Below are 19,729 nucleotides of genomic sequence, written 5' to 3'. Positions count from 1 at the left end.
TCTTTACTTCTAGCCTAAGAGACCATTCAAAGAGACCACCCTCAAGTCAGAGTTTGAACCTCAGATCTTATAAATCTTCTCTTTACAACCTTTATATCTAGGTAAGAAAATGTATTTACTTTCTGAAATATCTCTTATTCTGCTTTGAAAACATAGTGCATGTTTCTATATATTTATAATTAAAGATTACACCTTAGTTACAATTGCTACTGTAAAGCATCTCACATCTCTCTAGTAAATCTTTAGTATTATAAAATAGGGTGTGACACAGTTCAAATGCAGACAATGGCTTCTGTACAGTCTTTGAGAACATATTTTTTTTTACATTTTTAAATGACTGAAAATATAATCAAAAACATTAATTTCATATGTGACAATTAAATGCAATTTAAATTTCAATGTCTTTACTGCTACTGCTACGTCGCTTCAGTCGTGTCCGACTCTGTGCGACCCCATAGAGGGTAGCCCACCAGGCTCCCCCATCCCTGGGATTCTCCAGGCAAGAACACTGGAGTGGGTTACCATTTCCTTCTCCGATACGTGAAAGTGGAAAGTGAAAGTGAAGTCGCTCAGTCGTATCCGACTCTTAGCAACCCCATGGACTGCAGCCTACCAGGCTCTTCCATCCATGGGATTTTCCAGGCAAGAGTACTGGAGTGGGGTGCCATTGCCTTCTCAATGTCTATAAGTAAAGTGTTAATGAAATATGGCCATGCTTGTTTGTTCACTATTCTCTATGGCTTCTTTTTCTTTCCAACTGAATGGCTGTGACAGAAACCACAAGCTTCTCATCACTTGACAGTGCTGCTTGGAGAACGACCAATCACAGCGGAATCCGAATGCATTTTCAGAGTCACAAGTATCATCATTCTGGACATCTTATGTTAGTGATAACTCATGTCAAAACAAGAAATAAAGAAAGTGAATGTCATATATCATCCTTTCAAGGCACAAGGAAGTGATGATTTTTATGGAATTAGATGGTATAGTACTATTATTCATTTTACAATACTACCACAGCCATGTTAAAAGAATGTAATACATACAGGCTGACAAAACAAGACTAAGCCCTCACAAGAATATCCTCAACTCACAGGAAAGCAACATTCAGAAACTTAGAAAACAATGTCTCATCATAGACTTTCTATAAAATAATAAAAGAAAAATAGCATGTAACGGGCTTCCTTCACAGCCCAGTTTGTAAAGAATTCGCCTGCAATGTGGGAGACCTGGGTTCGATCCCTGGGTTGGGAGGATCCCCTGGAGATGGGTATAGCTACCCACTCTGGTATTCTGGCCTGGAGAATTCCATGGATTGTATAGTCCATGGGGTTGCAAAGAGTAGGACACGACTGAGTGACTTTCACACAGCGTGAACAGTGTCTGAATGGCTCAAAAGCTGTTTGCTGTTAATTAAATCAAGTTTGTACCAGTTGAAGAAATGTGTCCAGAGAAACTGAACTAAGCTTGTTGACTACTAGCATGCGGGCAAGAACTACTGCTCTGAGATGAAGACACAGGAACCAACACCAACAGTGAGTTAAAACAAGGCAAATGATTTCAAGTGGTTTTCCTGGCTCTCTATTAGTCAAATAACACAGCTCAGTTGTTTATTGAGTCAATATCTAATTTTAAGTGACTGAAAAATCAGCCTTTATAAATAGCATGCATGGAATAACTTCAGGCAAGAACATTTTCAATTTGAGAAAAATACCAATTTGTTACCATCTTAAGTAGAATCGGCTAAGATGTGTTATCTAATGAGAGTTAAAAAAAAAAAGTCTAACTGTGTAAATCTCCAAAATCACAAATACCTCTACAGATCTTTCTCTCCAACTGACAGTCAAGAAAAACTTTAAAACTGATTCCTTTAGCAATTTAGAGATAGAGATAATTATATCCATTAGTAGAGAACAAAACCTCCTTTAGCAATTTAGAGATAGAGATAATTATATCCATTAGTAGAGAACAAAACCTCACTCTATGAGGGAGCTAGGCAGTGAACTGGTCACATTCAACAGGTAAACAAATTTCAACACAGGTTTCAAATTTTTTTCTTGAAAAGTTAAAACTTACAAAATGTTAAAACACAAACTTCGGGTCACGTCATTTTTTTTCAATAGTTAGAACTACATCTCCAATCTAAACTGTCAAGCTACTTCTAATACTTTTAGGAAGGTACTTAATAAACTCTCAGACATTAATATGCACTTCTCATTCTTAATCATACAAGAACTAGCCAAATTTCCTACATTTTTACAATGGTTTAGAATGAATCTGTACATGATTTATTAACTATTTTCAACCCATTGTTCACGTTTTAAAAAAGGCACAGTTTTTTATTATAAATTAAAACACTTTTTACAGGAAAAATGTCAAACACAATGAACTTACTTTAGTAATTCAAGGATGGCAAGCACAATATCATTAACATAACAGAATCCTGATGCTTCTGATTTCTTAGCATGATGTAATCCTCCAGCCCAGTTAACAGCCATATCAGTTTGTTGTCTGTTTAATTTCACAGCACCAGCTAACAATTAAAGATAGGAGAAATTTTTAAATGTTCAAAATTAAAAGTTACTATAACTAGAGAAAAGCCCTAGAGGAAAGAGGATGTCATGCATAAGCAAATGAGTATAAAATCATAGGAGGATCACTGTCATGGGCACTAACAGTTTCTCTTTAGGTAAATATTTTCCTGTAGCTGTGATCTGGTTAAATCAGAGCACATAGTTGGAAAGCGGTAGTGACAATGGTAGCTAGAAGAAAGGGAGGAAAAAGAAGTCTGTAAGTGAAAATGCAACTGAAGTAAAAAGCTGCAAATAAAAAGTTTGTGACATGATGATCACAAAACTGGGGGGGGGGGGGGCGCGCCACTGAAAACAACTGTAACTGTAAACAGCTATACGCATACTATACGCATACTATACACATACTGCTTTTGTTACGAAAATCAGCCACTATTAAAGCTTGTTTCAAACAAACATCTCAAAAAATACACACAAGTTTAAATCAACTTTTAAATTTGATGAAATCAAGACACTTACCAACTGAGCCACCAGTTGAAAGCTGACAAAATTCAAAAAGTCCATCAAACACTGGACAGTCCTCTCCGACATTAACTGTGGAAGACGGATTTCATTAATTTCAATCCATTCTGTGAATCAATGAAAGCCTTTTCTTACAAAAACTATATCCTAAAAATAACATTTATTTGATGCATTCATAAAATATGCATATCACAGTAGTAAAGTATGCAATTTTATCCAAGGCAGTTAAAATATTTTATCTGAAATACTGCCACCAATTCTTAACATGATTATTTGTGGAAAATATCTGCTTTTTAAACAAATCAATAGCTATCAAAATAGAAAAGGTATTTGGTGTTATTTAATTAAAATATGAGGTTAAATTTCCTAGGCATTTCTCCTTAAATATACAACAGTAAATTAATAAAAATCCTAAAAAGTTTAAATTTAAGTCCAATTGCTTTATGATTTACATTCTTTAAAACTACTTTAAGTGTACAGAACATCCATAACTTTGAAATGTACTGATTACCAAAAAAGTATAACAGTTGGTTGCCCACATCCATGGTTAATGTTAATCTTAAAAGATGGTTAAGAATTAACTAAGCTCCTAACAGCCAAGATGCAGATGAGAGAGACTTATGCACAAGGAGACAACACATGCATATAGATACACAGCACATCACAACGTATTTAGCTTCTCAGTACTGAGAGGACGAAATGGACATAGATCGTACAACCCATTCTCAGTTCTCCTCACCCCTCAATTTATATCCTCTTCAAGAAAAAGGGTCATTACTTTGTATAGCTTTGCACATCCTTCATTTATTTTAACGTATACATTTTAGCTTCCTGCTCTTCAGATATGACCATTATCTTAATACAATTCAGAATTATGTAAATTTAAAACCAATCCTGTTAGTTCATTTTATCTTAGGGCTAACTATGACTTAATCTAAGCCTAAATCCCCATTGAAAAAACAGGGGCAAATAATATCTATTAATATTTGTAATACAACATTTTATTGAATCAAATTTGAGATAAATAAAACGTACATCAAATTCTATGAATTTATAAGATGTCTAGCAACTATACTTAATTTAGTATTATTGAACAAACAATACTGTTTTCTTTTAACAAAATCATTACTGAAGTCCATCAATAAAAACATCGGAATGAACTCCAGTATCAAGCTTTAAAAAACACTGTTCTAGTCATTTTAGAAAGACATCTTGCACTCTATCTTCTTGCATTCAATCTCTTATAATAAAATATCTACAAAATAGAACACTGTATAGAAGAGAATCAAAAGCTTCATTGATACAGCAAAGGAAAATACAGATATACATACAATTGTCCCTTGGTATCAACAAGGTATTGTTTTTAGGACCCAGATGATACCAAATTCTGGGGATGCTCAAATCCCTTATACAGTATTTTCATACAACCAATGGAACATCCTCCCATATATTTAAATCATCTCTGATTACTCTCAATACTTAATACAATGATAGCTGTATTAAGTTGAATTAAGTTGTATTAAGTTGAAAGTAGATAGTTGTAATGGAGAAGGCAATAACAACCCACTCTAGTACTCTTGCCTGGAAAATCCCATGGACGGAGAAGCCTGGTAGGCTGCAGTCCATGGGGTCGCTAGGAGTCAGACACGACTGAGTGACTTCACTTTCACGCATTGGAGACGGAAATGGCAACCCACTCATATTCTTGCCTGGAGAATCCCAGGGATGGGGGAGCCTGGTGGGCTGCACACAGTCGGACACAACTGAAATGACTTAGCAGCACCAACAGATAGTTGTAAATGCAATGTAAACAGTTGCCTACAAGAGGCAAATTCAAGTTTTGCTTTTTTGGAACTTTCTGGAATAGTCTGGATTAAAGCACACAAATAGAAGACAAGAAATATACACACCAGACTAATGCCAAAGTACAGTCATATTTTTAAAAGCAGGGGAGTGAGGTTTCCCTACCAACATCCACTATCTCAAAGTTAACACAAACCAAAACAAAGAGCAAAGAACATCCAAATGGCTCTTTGGCAGTTTGGCAGACCAATAAGCTTCAGGTAGGCTGCTTTTTGTTTGTTTGTTTGTTTGTTTTTTAAGCAGTTTTAGTATTGTCATATGGACTTTTAAAAATAAATAAACAATTAAAATAATTAGATCAGGAAAATATCTAGATTTAGGTAACTCTAATTGCAAGTTCTGAAAGTACTTATTTATACTTATCACTACTAATATATACTTTTAACATAGAAACGTACATCTCTGCATCTGCTTACTATACTCAGACATGTTATCTGGTCTTATTGAACGTAGAAATTTGATGTACTCATCACTGTGGTATTTTGTCATTTCTTCAGCAGTGGCTTTATGGGGCCTCTGTGAAGAAAAATAAATGTCAGAATTGTGGAATTACAACTGGTTAGATCAGGGTTACCAAACACAAAGTATACAATGTCCCCTACCACTATGCTCAAAAGAACTAGGTCTGCCAGAATAAAAGAGATAAATTTCAAAGCAAATCCAAATTTATACATGTGTGTTTCAGAAAGCAGTAATCCATTTCAAAAACAATATTCCTTTAAAAAGGATTACACAGGTCTAACACCAACTATGAATTAATCACTCCTTTTCTTTTAGTGGAAATGGGTCAATCCTTCTAAAGACAAACCCATGTGCATAAACTCTACTTTCTAACATTTTTTATCATAAACCTTCTGCTCCATAGCCAGTAATTTCATCACTGACCATTAATTTTTAGGAAGGTTGAGACTCATCCAGGTAAAATGAGACTCATTTTCTATTAGTTCACAATCTCTCTTCCTTTTCCTTTGACTATCCTAATCATCCTTGCTCCTAGGAAGTTCACTTCATTTATGACACCCTTCTTCCACAAGGCTTCCTGAATGCAATTCCTATTCAACTCCTCTTCTCTAAATGTCTATGATCTCAAAGAAAGATGCTTACACATATTGCCCAACTCTGTTCACTGCTCCAAGCCGTCCTATTCTCACCCAACAGACAGGAATTGTTGCATCTTCTGTTTATCTACATTCTTATCTTTTCTGCACAACAGACACTTTGCATGCTTACTAATACAGTGTTTCATATGCCAACAAATATTTGTATGATTAATTTTCTACCTAATTCTTTTGTAATAGTCCCAGATCAAACTCTTCAGCAGCGTAGACAGGTCAATAATTATTTTAACAAAAATATTTAGTATGCTAAATTGAATTGGTCTCTAGTTATGGGAAAACCTGGGGGAGGGAGACTGTTTTTTTTAAATGGTTGAAGGAAAAAGGGAAAAAGGAGGCCACAGCTCCCACACTCTCAAGTTCTCTCTGAAAACTGAAACAAAGAAAGAGGACTTTCTGTTTCCTTCCAGTCCTTTTCATCTGCTAAATGCCCTCCAACTTTGAAAACAATTCAAAGCAATGGTAAAAAACAAAGAAAACTGAATATTTACCAAAAGGTATACTCACATATATCTCCATTTTTCTATATAAGCCATAATTTAGCAGCAAGTTATGGGTCATGCGGATCCTATGAGGTTTCATGGGATGACCCTGTCCGTAATAATAATTTCCAATATCACCTAAAAAAGGAAAGACAAAATGAACAATACAGACAAGAGAATCTTAATGAACTATTTATTGTTCACTATTAGAAGATGTCATCTAAATAAAATAAGCTTTATTTAAAATATTAAATAATGATATTAAATTCTGCAACTCTCAAAGTATTAGAAAACCAAGATACTATGCATGTTTTTACACTCTGAGGACTCCATCAATACATTATGTTTGTTCAAATATTAAGGCAAGCAAGCTTTTCCGATTTTTAGTCTACTAGAAGTTTGGGATTAGCATAAATAAAATACTCTACTCAAGTTACAAAAAGGAGTTACTGTTCCTTAAAGTGACACCTGCTTTTAGTATTCAATGGAAAATTCAGATGCGTAAGGTACATAAGGAGTTTCACGAGTATGATTTATTCCTTCTTAGATGATTCACTGGCATCCTCAAATCCTATACAGGTGGTATTACCGTGGCTGAAATGTTTTATACATCCATATCAGTCAATAAGGAATTTTGGTAACTGAAACTGGGATCCTAAATAAAGTTTTGTTATGACATACTTACTACATTTTTCAGGCTACTGAGGATATTTTGCCTCATTCTTCATGATTAAAAAGTTATAATTCCTATCTTTTTATGATATCTCACATTCCAGGTCTTAACAATTTACACATAAGGTTTACTTTAAATAACACCAAAAACCCAGATTTTTGCCTACCAAATTCCAATAAAATTAATACTTTTAAGTAGGTAAAGAGCCAGTGTTTCTATAATAAAAAGTGTTAAGGATGCCACTTAAATATACACCATTTTTCTAATGCAATGGGCAATTTTTTCAACAATGTTTATCAGAAATTACTTTCAGTACTAATTCTAGTTTTTAAATAACCAAGTCTAAAATCTGAGCCAATCTGATTGCAATGGTTTGAACTCACCTTAAATAAATATAATAAACACTAAAGAATGATGTTTACTCCCCTTCTAGATCAAAAATATCTTTCAAAATCCTGCCTAAATACACACTTTTTTTGGTTTGTTTAACAACACTGGAATTCAAAAATTTCTGCTTCTCTCTTCCATATATTTTAATAGTAGTCCAGGATGAACATTCACTTTTGTAACATTATAACATATTCATTTCTACTACTACTACTAACTGATTTTGTTGGTGCTGCACCTTTAATTTATTTAACTCTTCATCTTCAAAACAAGCTTTCCTCTGAAAACAGTTCATATATACACATGGTCAACTTTTCTTAATCTGTGCCAACAATAAAGCTAAGACAATACAGACAAGTAGCAAAGCAGAGCTATGGGGAGAGTACAGGAAACTAACAGCTAATTTCCTAGCTGTAAATTGTCATGATGTCTGCTTTACATCATGACAACACTAAAGTTCCTTGAAAGCATCCTGGTCTCAGTGAATTCTTAGATATGGAAAGCTCACTAGATTTACAAAGTATCACGGGCCTAAATTAATGCAAGGAAGGTATTTCTAAGTTATCATCCCTACTAAAGGAGATAACAAGAATAAAAATAAAGATTCTCTAGCTTCCCAGGTGGTACAGAGGTAAAGAATCCACCTGTCAATGCAGGAGATGCAAGGGGTGCAGGTTCGATCCCTGGGTCAGGAAGATCCCATAGAGTAGGAAATGGCAACCTACTGCAGTATTCTTGCCTGGAAAATCCCACGGACATAGGAGCCTGGTGGGTTACAGTCCATGGGATCGCAAAGAGTTAGACACAATCGAGCAGCTGAGCACATACAGTCTTCACATAACTTCCATCTTCTCTGTGTAAAAATTATCAAGATGAAATGTCTCTAATATCTACCATATCTTAAGATCAAATACTCTAGCTATGTACATACTGAGAATTCAATAAAAAGCTATCACTAATCTAATAATTAAAAGATGCTTGCTCCTTGGAAGAAAAGTTATGACCAATCTGCTGCTAAGTCGCTTCAGTCGTGTCCGACTCTGTGCGACCTCATAGACGGCAGCCCACCAGGCTCCCCCGTCCCTGGGATTCTCCAGGCAAGAACACTGGAATGGGTTGCCATTTCCTTCTCCAATGCATGAAAGTGAAAAGTGAAAGTGAAATCGCTCAGTCGTGTCCGACTCTTAGTGACCCCATGGACTGCAGCCTACTAGGGTCCTCCATCCATGGGATTTTCCAGGGAAGAGTACTGGAGTAGGGTGCCACTGCCTTCTCCAATGACCAATCTAGATAGCATGTTAAAAAGCAGAGACATTCCTTTGCCAACAAAGGTCTGTCGAATCAATGCTATGGTTTTTCTAATAGTCATGTATGGATGTGAGAGCTGGACTATAAAGAAAGCTGAGCGCCAAAGAATTGATGCTTTTGAACTGTGGTGTTGGAGACTCTTGAGAGTCCCCTGGACTGCAAGGAGATCCAACCAGTCCATCCTATAGGAAATCAGTCCTGAATATTCATTGGAAGGACTGATGTTGAAGCTGAAACTCCAATACTTGGGCCACCTGATGCGAAGAACTGACTCATTTGAAAAGAGCTTGATGCTGGGAAAGATTGAAGGCAGGAGAAGGGGACAGAGGATGAGATGGTTGGATGGCATCACCAACTCAATGGACATGAGTTTGAGTAAACTCCGGGAGTTGGTGATGAAAGGGAGGCCTGACGTGCTGCAGTCCACGGGGTCGCAAAGAGTCAGACACAACTGAGAGACTGGACTGAACTGAACTAATTATGAGAAAGACAACAATAATCTACAGAAGGAAAGTATAGCTGCAATTTCTCAGCAAGAGTGCTTGAAAAAAAAGATGTTAGTAGCAATTAGCATTTATTCAGAGCATCCAAGAAGGCACTGTTCCAAGCACTTCACATGTTATTATCTGTCAATCTTTTCAGCAACCCTATGATGTAGGTATTATTAATATGACTACTGTTCCTGTTTTATTAAAGTGAAGATGGAGCAATGTAAACAAGTCATGTGATACTGTGAAAGTCACACAGCTAGCAAGTAGAAGAGCTAGGTTCAAACTCGGGCAGAGCAACTCTGCCAATCTTCTTAAGTAGTAGCTACTGGGAAAGTAACAGCACTTACAGTCATTGGAAAGAAATTGTAGGGGGAAGCCTGACAAGAAAAGGACACAAAATGGAATACAAACATTTAAAGAATATAAACATAAAAAAACCTACCTATCTACCAACAGGGTCCTCAAATTTTATATGCATATACACAGCTTTCAACAAGTTTCTTGGCTATACTTTGGGGGCCCAGTTCTACCAAGAACATGCTCACTATGTAAATGACACATGTCCACAAAGGCAGCCAAGCTACAGACAACTGCTATTTGGTTTATGCAGAATTCTTCCAAAATGTAAGGGAGTACTAGAACAACTGCTTAACCCTATCACAAAATTCTCTACATGGCTGCTTTGCAGACATCCACTTTTCCATAAAGATAAATAGCTTTCCTTAGTTGCAGAAATCTACGGATTTCATTCACCTCGTTTAAATGGTCAGGAACGTAATTGGGGGCTTCCCAGGCGGTGCAGTACCAATGCAGGAAACATGGGTGTAATCCCTGAGTTGGGACGATCTCCTAGACTAGGAAATAGCAACCGATTCCAATATCTTTGTCTGAAAAAGTCCATGGAAAGAGGAGCCTGGCAGGTTACAGACCATGCGGTCACAAAGAGTCAGACACAACTGAGCAAGGATGCAATGTAATTTGGGCATTTAAAATGTTACCCCGATTTTCATCATAATACTAAAAAATGCTTTACCAGTAAAGTAAGTAGTCAGAAAAATTAGCTTGAAGTGGTTCATTGAATACAACAAAGTTTGTCAATGTGAAGTAATTACCAAAAAGATTTAGGTATTACCTGCAAAAATTTTCAAAACTGCTCACTCTTCAAGAAGCTCCCAGAACAGAAGTGGCTAACAAGGTCTACAATCTCTTTTCTTTAAAGTTCTCGAGACTAGATATATTTGATTTTATAAATGTAATATGATGTATTTGCCATATATTTTGTGACAACCTTAAGTCTGGGCCGCATTCTGTAAGCAAACATTAATATTTCTGCAGCAAAAATGTGTAAATATTCAAAATAAGTGGATGATAAAAAAGATGGTAAATATTAATTCAAGTTAAGCTTTGATTCCAAATGAGTTGTACAGTTTTGTTTTCACTTTTCAGATAATTTTGGATTTCAGGACTATGAAATTAACCTTTATGCCTAAAGTTGACTAAAAAACGATTCAAGAAAAACAGAGATACTGTATTATTTTTGTCTTCCACAGACTAGATAGACCACTAGTGACTTTAACACACTGGCTACTTCTTGAAATACTCAGTCTTGGTTTCCATGATACCACTTTCCTGGATTTCATACCACCCCACAGCCATTCTTCCACCAACCTTTATTTATCAAGTCTGGTAAGTTCACTCATTCATCTAACACATCAAGAGCCTACTGTGTGCCAGGCGGGTGCTTGAGTAAGTAAGTGAATCAACAGTGCTGCTCTAAATCCTCTTCTCTTGGAATAAGGCACCTAACTGCTCAAAATTCAAAAATCTAGGAGCCATCTTTTATTTGGTGGTCACAAAGTCCCAACTCCATTTCCAACCCAATCAACAAATTCTATCAGTTTTACTCCTAAAATCTCTTAAATATGTCCATGTCTATCAGTTGCGTTCATTACCTTGTATGTGAACCAACATATACTCATTCTTACTTTCAGTCTTACATTCTATCACTCTTTCTCATCCTTTCTCCACTTTTCGGACACTTAAGAAAACTTCTGTGGCTTTCTGCTTCCTGAATAAAGTCCAAATCTCTAACCACACAGTCTTGGGTGGTCTGGCTCTCTACTACCTGGCCTGACCCTAGAGTTTCCCATGTCTTCCCCTTAGCTTCCTCTGTTAAGCGCACCAGCTCTCTTCTAACTATGTAGCCTTTGAAGTCTGCAGTGTCTTATGAAAGAAAACTCTTTTAAGGAGGCTGCCCCATTCTACGCCTTCAGGGGCTTCCCTTGTCTAAATTTACCCTACCAAGGTCCCCTCACTTACTATCTAACATAGTCTTACCTTTCCTTCTTAAAAATATTTTTAATTAAAAATATTTCTTTATATTGGAGTATAGTTGATTTACAATGTCATGTTAGTTTCGAGTGTACAGAAAAGTGATTCAAGTATACTTACACATGTATCTTTTTCACACTCTTTTCCCATATAGGTGACTACAGGATATTGAGTAGAGTTCCCTGTGCCATACAGTATTATACAGATTATCTATTTTATATACAATAATTTGTATATGTTAATCACAAAGTCCTAATTTATCCCTCCTTCCCACCTTTCCCCTCTGGTAGCCATAAATGTGTTTCCTAAGTCTGAATCCGTTTTGTACATAAATTCATTTATATAATCTTTTTAGGTTCCACATACAAATGGTATCATGATATCTGTCCTTCTCTGACTTACCTTTCACTTAGTATGATATCTCTAAGTCCATCCATGTTGCTGCAAACGGCACTATTTCATTCTTTTTATGATTGAGTAATACTATTACTGTGTGTGTGTGTGTGTGTGTGTGTGTGTGTGTGTGTGTGTTGCATTTTCTTTAACCACTCCTTTGTTGACGCAGTTAGGCTGCTTCCATGTCTTGATGACTGTAAACAGTGCTGCAATAAACACTGGGGTACATGTATCTTTTCAAGTTAGTTTTCTCCAGATAAATGCCTCTCTGCTCAATCATGTCTGACTTTTTGTGACCCTATCGACTGTAGCCTGCCAGGCTCCCCTGTCCATGGGATTCTCCTGGCAAGAATACTGGAGTGGAGTGCCATTTCCTCCTCCAGGGAATCTTCTTCAGATATATGCCTAAGAGTGGGATTGCTGGATCATACGGTAGCTCCACTTTTAGATTTTTAAGGAAAATCTTGATACTGTTCTCCATAGTGGCTGTATCAATTTACATTTCAATCAACAGTGTAGAAGGGTTCCCTTTTTTCCACACCCTCTCCAGTATTTATTTCTAACATAGTCTTATATTTTCTTCTTAGGATTTCAATCTTTTGTCTACACATCACAGATTAAGGACTTTAACTCCACTTAATTATTTCTGAACTCAAAATTGACATCACCCCAACACTTGAACTTTAAATCTGACCTCACCCACCTTTCAATGCTATTATCATTTCCAAAGAGACAATTAACCTTTCTCCCCAATTGCAATAGTTTCCTTTAAGGATTTGTCAACACAAGCATTTAAAGTTTTTGTTAAGGGAAATAAATAATTACTAATACTTTTTTTTGGTAGCAGAGGAACCCTTTCTTTTCTTTTTTTATGGTAGCAGTGGCAGTAGTTCCAAACTTGTGTCACCAAAGGAAAAAAGAAAAATCTTTTAGGTACCAGGTGTTGCTCTCTCCTTGGACATTAAAACTAGACTATGTAGAAAAGGTTAGATGGTGAGCTGAGTCAGATACACAAATCTATTTTCATGGAGAAAATAAATAAAATGCCACTCATCCTGCCTGTCTGTAACTTGAGTGGCTTTAAGAATTAGAATACATAAAAGGATTCCAGCTGTAAAAGTACAAGGTATTTATCATTCATCAATAATGCAAAAAAACCTTTATCTTTATTAAGGCTGGTAGAGTATCAGTTCAGTTCAGTCCCTCAGTCGGGTCCAACTCTTTGCGACCCCATGAATCGCAGCATGCCAGGCCTCCCTGTCCATCACCAACTCCCAGAGTTCACTGAGACTCACGTCCATCAAGTCAGTGATGCCATCCAGCCATCTCATCCTGTCATGCCCTTCTCCTCCTGCCCTCAATCCCTCCCAGCATCAATCTTTTCCAGTGAGTCAACTCTTCGCATGAGCTGGCCAAAGTACTGGAGTTTCAGCTTTATCATCATTCCTTCCAAAGAACACCCAGGATTGATTTCCTTCAGAATGGACTGGTTAGATCTCCTTGCAGTCCAAGGGACTCTCAAGAGTCTTCTCCAACACCACAGTTCAAAAGCATCAATTCTTCAGCACTCAGCTTTCTTCACAGTCTAACTCTCACATCCATACATGACTACTGGAAAAACCATAGCCTTGACTAGATGGACCTTTGTTGGCAAGGTAATGTCTCTGCTTTTGAATACGCTATCTAGGTTGGTCATAACTTTCCTTCCAAGGAGTAAGCATCTTTTAATTTCATGGCTGCCATCACCATCCGCAGTGATTTTGGAGCCCCCCAAAATAAAGTCTGACACTGTTTCCCCATCTATTTCCCATGAAGTGATGGGAGCAGATGCCATGATCTTAGTTTTCTGAATGTTGAGCTTTAAGCCAACTTTTTCACTCTCCTCTTTCACTTTCATCAAGAGGCTTTTGAGTTCCTCTTCACTTTCTGCCATAAGGAGCTACCCCATGCCCAAGGCCAGGGGCAGCGGCCAAGAGGAGCAACCCCACATCCAAGGAGCGGTGGCTGCGCGGGCATAGGAGGGCTGAGAGGAGCTACTCCACGTTCAAGGTCAGGAAGGGTGGCCGTGAGGAGATACCCCTCGTCCAAGGTAAGCAGCGGCAGCTGCGCTTTGCTGGAGCAGCCGTGAAGAGATACCCCACGTCCAAGGTTTGAAGCCCAAGCAAGACAGTAGGTGTTGCGAGAGGGCAGAGGGCAGACACGCTGAAACCATAATCACAGAAAATTAGTCAATCTAATCACACGGACCACAGCCTTGTCTAACTCAATGAAACTAAACCATGCTGTGTGGGGCCACCCAAGACGGGCGGGTCATGGTGGAGAGGTCTGACAGAATGTGGTCCACGGGAGAAAGGAATGGCAAACCACTTCAGTATTCTTGCCTTGAGAACCCCACGAACAGTATGAAAAGGTAGAAGTACAGACATCAGCAAAACAGATTTTATCCTCATGAAGTTTGTATTGCAGTAGGAAGAAAGACAAAAATTAGGTGTAACTGATAGGGAGAAAAAACAGTTAACAGGGATTAAGGTAAAAGGGAAAAGCTTCTCTGTTAAGGTGAAATATGAAGGAAGTAAATGGTAAAAAAAAAAATCTTGGGGAAGAGAATTCAAGTATATGAAAATCTTAGTCTTATGTTTGGCTATGTTTAAATAAATGATGTGCAATAAAACCACTGGTATTTATGAACTGCTGCTATAATTCAGTATCCAGATTTGCCTCCAAAGAAAAGATTACCTATTTCAAGGATAATAATGTTTATACTATATCTAAGAACCCATAGTAGTGAGTGAAGTCGCTCAGTTGAGTCCGACTCTTTGCAACCCCATGGACTGTAGCCTACCAGGTTCCTCCCTCCATGGGATTCTCCAGGCAAGAGCACTGGAGTGGGCTGCCATTTCCTTCTCCACTAAGAACCCATGCAGATATATTAAAGACTACCTAGCCAAAGGCTTGGGCTTCCCTGGTGGCTCAGCAGTAAAGAATCTGCCTGCAACGCAGGAGACCAGGTTTGATCCCTGGGTTGGGAAGATCCCTTGGAGGAGGGCATGGCAACCCACTCCAATACTCCTGCCTAGAGAATCCCATGGACAGAGGAGTCTGGCAGGCTGCAGTCCATAGGGTTGCACAGTGTTGGACATGGCTGAGCAACTAAGCAGCGGCAGCAAAGGCTCTGCCATCACTGTTATAAATAAAATCTAAGGAAATCTGCCAATAGTTGACTGCCAAGTAGAGTTCTCATACTGTGCTACAGCAGACTCGGTGTATACTGGGAGACACGACACTGGGAACTTTTACAGTCTATCTTTGTACAGTGTTGAGTGATTTTCTCTGAATCACTTTTCTCCAAATCTTATGATGAACCCTATCAGAGAACGGAAAAATACAACACAGAGCAATGCATGTAATCATACAAATTGTGATATACAACCCTATTATTAATATATTGTATATACAATAAAACAGACACTAAAGGTAATTGGCCTCAAGCTAATTTAAAACAAACTAGTTAACATTTCTTGATAAAGTATTACTGATGCATGTATCAGTACATACAGATACGTGTACATGTATCAGAGCCTAACACAGCTTGGTTTGCTAATTATATTTAAGTACAGAAATCACATCATTTTATTTTTTTTCTCTTTTGCCATGTGGCATGTGGGATCTTAGTTCCCTGACCAGGGATTGAAACCATGCCCCTTGCAGGGGAAGCTCAAAACCGCGACCACTTGACTACCAGGGAATTCCTAGAAATCACATTATTTTAAAGCCAGAAGGGATATAACTATATCGTTTTATAGATTATCAACAATCTTGCAGTATATACTAGGTGATCAAGATTTAGGAAACGAGTCATGAGTCAAAAGCTGCAAAAGTAAAAATTTCTCTTGTGCATGCAGTTGCTTCAGTCATGTCTGACTCTTGGCGACCCTATGGACTGTAGCTTGCCAGCCTCCCCTGTCCATGGGGTTCTCCAGGCAAGAATACTAGAGTGGATTGGTTTTCCATTCTCCAGGGGATCTTCCCCACCCAGGGATCAAATCTGCATCTCCTGTGGCTCCTGCATTGCAGGCGGATTTTTTACCCATGAGCCAGCGGGGAAGCCCCAAAACTTCTCTTACTTTTTCTCAAAGGTCTAAGGATATTTCATCCATCAATGCCTTGAAACTCTCATTCCAGTGATCTAAACGGTATGATACTGAGACTGTAATGTGAACATAGAAAAGAACATACATCTTTAGAAGTCCCTTTCATTTGCTAGACATTCTCTCTGTGTCACCAAGAGTAGGCCTGTTGGTCCCAGTAAGCCTAAAGGTAGGATCCCTATGGTTACAGAATTTGCTATACCTCACTGCTTCCCTCTTGATCTTTCTTCCTTCTACTCCCTTTACAACAAGTTAAAAACAGCTATTCTAGTTTCATAAATTATTGACACTGACACTATTATTTTCAACACTGATGTTGTTGCTTAGTTGCCAAGTGGTGTCCGAGGGACCCCACAGACTGTAGCCTGCCAGGCTCCTCCGTCCACAGAACTTCCCCCGGCAAGGAATACTGGATGTTTGTCTATCTTAGAGTCAGTTCTCTGATGCACAAGCTCTTTCCTCACAATTAAAAAAAGAAAAAAAAAACTACTATCACTATCTTTATAAGCTGACAAAATAGGGTTTTTCTGGTGATGAAAATCTAAGCTTTTGGAATTAACTATGCACAGTTTAACATACTATCACCTACAAAGAATTAGCATAATGATACTTGTTCAATTTAATAACCTGTGCAAAATATTTTATTAGCCCACCCCCACAAAAAGAACCCAAAGCATATTCCTGATGTAAGCAATTACATATTCCATTCTAAAAATTACTCAAGGAAGAGCCATAGACAAAAGACAGATAACCTAACCCGAGACATCTAAACATTCAATTACACACCTGCTGTCGGCCATCAGATGAAGCAGTTGAATGGTCCACTATAAGCACTGACTAAATCACAAAGATTACTCTTCCTATCAAGTCTGCATCCTGCCCTTGGGCTCAATACTTGCTCCCAGCCCCTCAATGGAGACTCATTGTAAATGGGCCCAGGAAAAGAATAGCTGTTGATAAAACTACTACTTAAGTGTACCTTCTGGTTCTGCAGTTCAAGGCTGGTGACAAGAAGTTTCAAGCAGCTCAATTCATCACTCTATCACTGTCAACAGCAACTAACAGCTGCAGGCAGAGCCTCAGTACCAGTTACCCTAACCTTTTAAAACCTTTCTTCTCTACCCCAAGCCCTGCTAACACATCTCTAAACCTTAGAAACAATATCATTTTAAAAATTAACTTACACACATGGTTATTTACTTTTCAATTTGGTCATGGAACCCAAGTCAAGGCAGTGACCCAAAATACGCATGGACTCTTAAAAAATCAATTCTAAGAAACTTCAGTAATTTACATTAAAGTTAAAATCTACTCCCATCTCCACCCCTCCATGATGCATAATTTTAAATCAATTTGTATCACATATACATGCAGTCTTCTCAAAAAATACTTTAAAAACATGGCTGTTAATATTTAACACTTAGATTTCTTCTGTAAGATTTCAGATTTTTCCACAAATGACACAGGTGGTTATTTTATATAAACAGGCACAAAAATGATTCATGCTTGCTAACTGAAGAGACATGATATGGCCATTTTTAAAATTAAAGTCTAGATTTATTCTGACCTAGTCCTCTAAGATCTTTCCATTAGTCTACGATTTTACAGTTTATGATACACTGAATGTAGGAAACAGCTTCCAAAATTTTTATTGCTTCACACAAATCAGATGGACTTTCAGAACCTAGCTTCTTTGTTAAATTTCAGAATTTCTCTGGAGAGTAACCTAACTAGGAACTATTTAATAAGTTAATGTCTTCGTGCAAACTATAAAAAAGGTAACCACTTCTTTTAGTGTAATTTAGACTAGCACAGGAAATGGGATTCAAAAAGACTGTTCAAATTGCAAATGAGGTCAGAACCTCTAAAACGAAATCATTTGATTTTTATAATTTACTGTTCCATGAGCTCAAGCTTATCTGATTATTTAGTACTTTCTGCTGTACTCCTCAAAGTTTTCCAACACCAGGACTCCCACCACCTAGAAACAGCTTTCGCAAGCCAGATGCCAAACCTATCGGTCCTACACCTCCAAAGCAGGGTGTATTTCCTGATCGAACAAAGAGCAACAAAGAAGTGGGTGGTAACCGCCTCTCAGAGAGGCAAGCCAGGACCCATCGAGGCTGATCTACAACACAAGCAGCAACAGCGACAGCACGCTGCCCCACCACCGTCACATTTCCCGTGAAGACTGACTACCTCAAACTCGAAAACCCTCATTTTTATTGAGGAAGTGAAGCCCTTTCATTTGAATGCTGAGAAAGTGGCGCTCAGAGAACCCGGCAAACAAAGGAGAGGGATGGAGTCCACGCAAAAGAGGGGTGCGAACGAGCCTCAAGGTGGACGTGGGCCCCCAACCTCAGGGGCTACTCTCCAGCACCCAACCCGGTCGAGGGGTCCGGGGTGAGGCCGGCGGCAGAGAAAAGGAGGAGACGCTCGGGCCAGCCGGGGACACAGAGGAGCGGAGAGGCGGGGAGGGGAGGGATGGGGGCTGGAGGGGCGGAGCTCTCGGGGCCGTGGGGCTTTGTGTGCAGTCTGGGCCGGGGTAGCTGTTTGGGCCCGCGAGGAGAAGTCGGGTGCAGGCGGCCGGAGCAGGGGACCCCCAAAACCTCCCTCCCACGAGCGGCGGGCGGGACAGGCGCGAGGGAGGGCCGTCCCCTTCGCACCAGCACCAAGCCAGGGCAGGCCGGCGGCGGACCGCACTGGCGGAGCGAGAGGGGCCGGAGGGAAAAGTGGGGCGTCCGTTTAGCTCCCCGCGGAGGCTGCCGGACGGCGTCGGGTCGGGAATGGGTTAAGATGCTGCCAAAAGTCGGTCCCTCCTCCTGACCCCTCAGCACCCGGCGCAACCACTCGCGACGGCGGCCGCAGAGCCGATGCGGCTCCGGGCCCGGCGCCGCAGCCCTGGGCCGCCCACCCTCCCGCCTGCCCGATGTCTAACCATCATAGTAGTAGCAGACTTTCTTCTTGCCGCCTCCTTGACTGTACGCCATGGGCTCCCCGGCCACCGCCGCCTCCGGCTCCTCCTCTTGCTGCTGTTGCTACTGCTGCCTCCGCGGCTCCGGCGGGGAGAGAAGGCTGGGGTGAAGGCGGACGGTGGCAGTCCCGCGGGGAAGGGCAGGCCGGAGGGAGGAGAGGAGGGGGGGTGCCGGGAGGGCTGGGTACCGCCCGGCCGAAGGGCCGAGAGCGCGGACCAGGGGGTGGCAGCGGCGCCAACTCGCGACACTGGGGAGGGGGAGGGGGCCGCCAAACCACCTCCGGAGGCCGAGGGGAGGTGGGGCGCGTCCACTGCGACTCCACGGGGAGGAGGGGGCAAGAGGCTTCTTCAATTTGGGAAAAGAGGCTTTCTTATGATGAGCAACTTGCACAGGACGGCTACCCAATATAGTCGTAAAAGGATTCTTTTTTAAAAAGAGCAGGCTTTCGCTTTTAGATTAGGTAACTAAAGGGAGCGTGGAGCCGGGTGAACGCTCCCCCCCTTCGGA

At 39.6% G+C, this 19,729-nt stretch overlaps 1 protein-coding gene across 1 annotated transcript in view; it reads right to left on the bottom strand.

Moving 5' to 3' along the window:
- HDAC2 (histone deacetylase 2) overlaps window positions 1-19,471 on the bottom strand; it is a 35,375-nt gene extending 15,904 nt beyond the window's left edge. Inside the window, exons 1-5 of the mRNA XM_086317220.1 lie at window positions 19,186-19,471; window positions 6,539-6,651; window positions 5,315-5,432; window positions 3,051-3,125; window positions 2,395-2,533 (exon numbers count right to left, since the gene is read on the bottom strand). Of these exons, the coding sequence (XP_086173346.1) occupies window positions 2,395-2,533; window positions 3,051-3,125; window positions 5,315-5,432; window positions 6,539-6,651; window positions 19,186-19,237 (497 nt within the window). The 5' untranslated portion in view covers window positions 19,238-19,471. The remainder of the gene's footprint in view (window positions 1-2,394; window positions 2,534-3,050; window positions 3,126-5,314; window positions 5,433-6,538; window positions 6,652-19,185) is intronic.
- Window positions 19,472-19,729: the final 258 nt, after the last annotated feature.

This window comes from Bos grunniens, chromosome 9 (assembly GCF_055505025.1).
Source record: "Bos grunniens cultivar Pamir isolate PY7600 chromosome 9, Bosgru_T2T1.0, whole genome shotgun sequence".
Taxonomy (NCBI): Eukaryota; Metazoa; Chordata; class Mammalia; order Artiodactyla; family Bovidae; genus Bos; species Bos grunniens.
The sequence above is the reverse complement of the archived record's forward strand: the minus strand, read 5'-3'. Positions and strand labels throughout refer to the sequence as shown.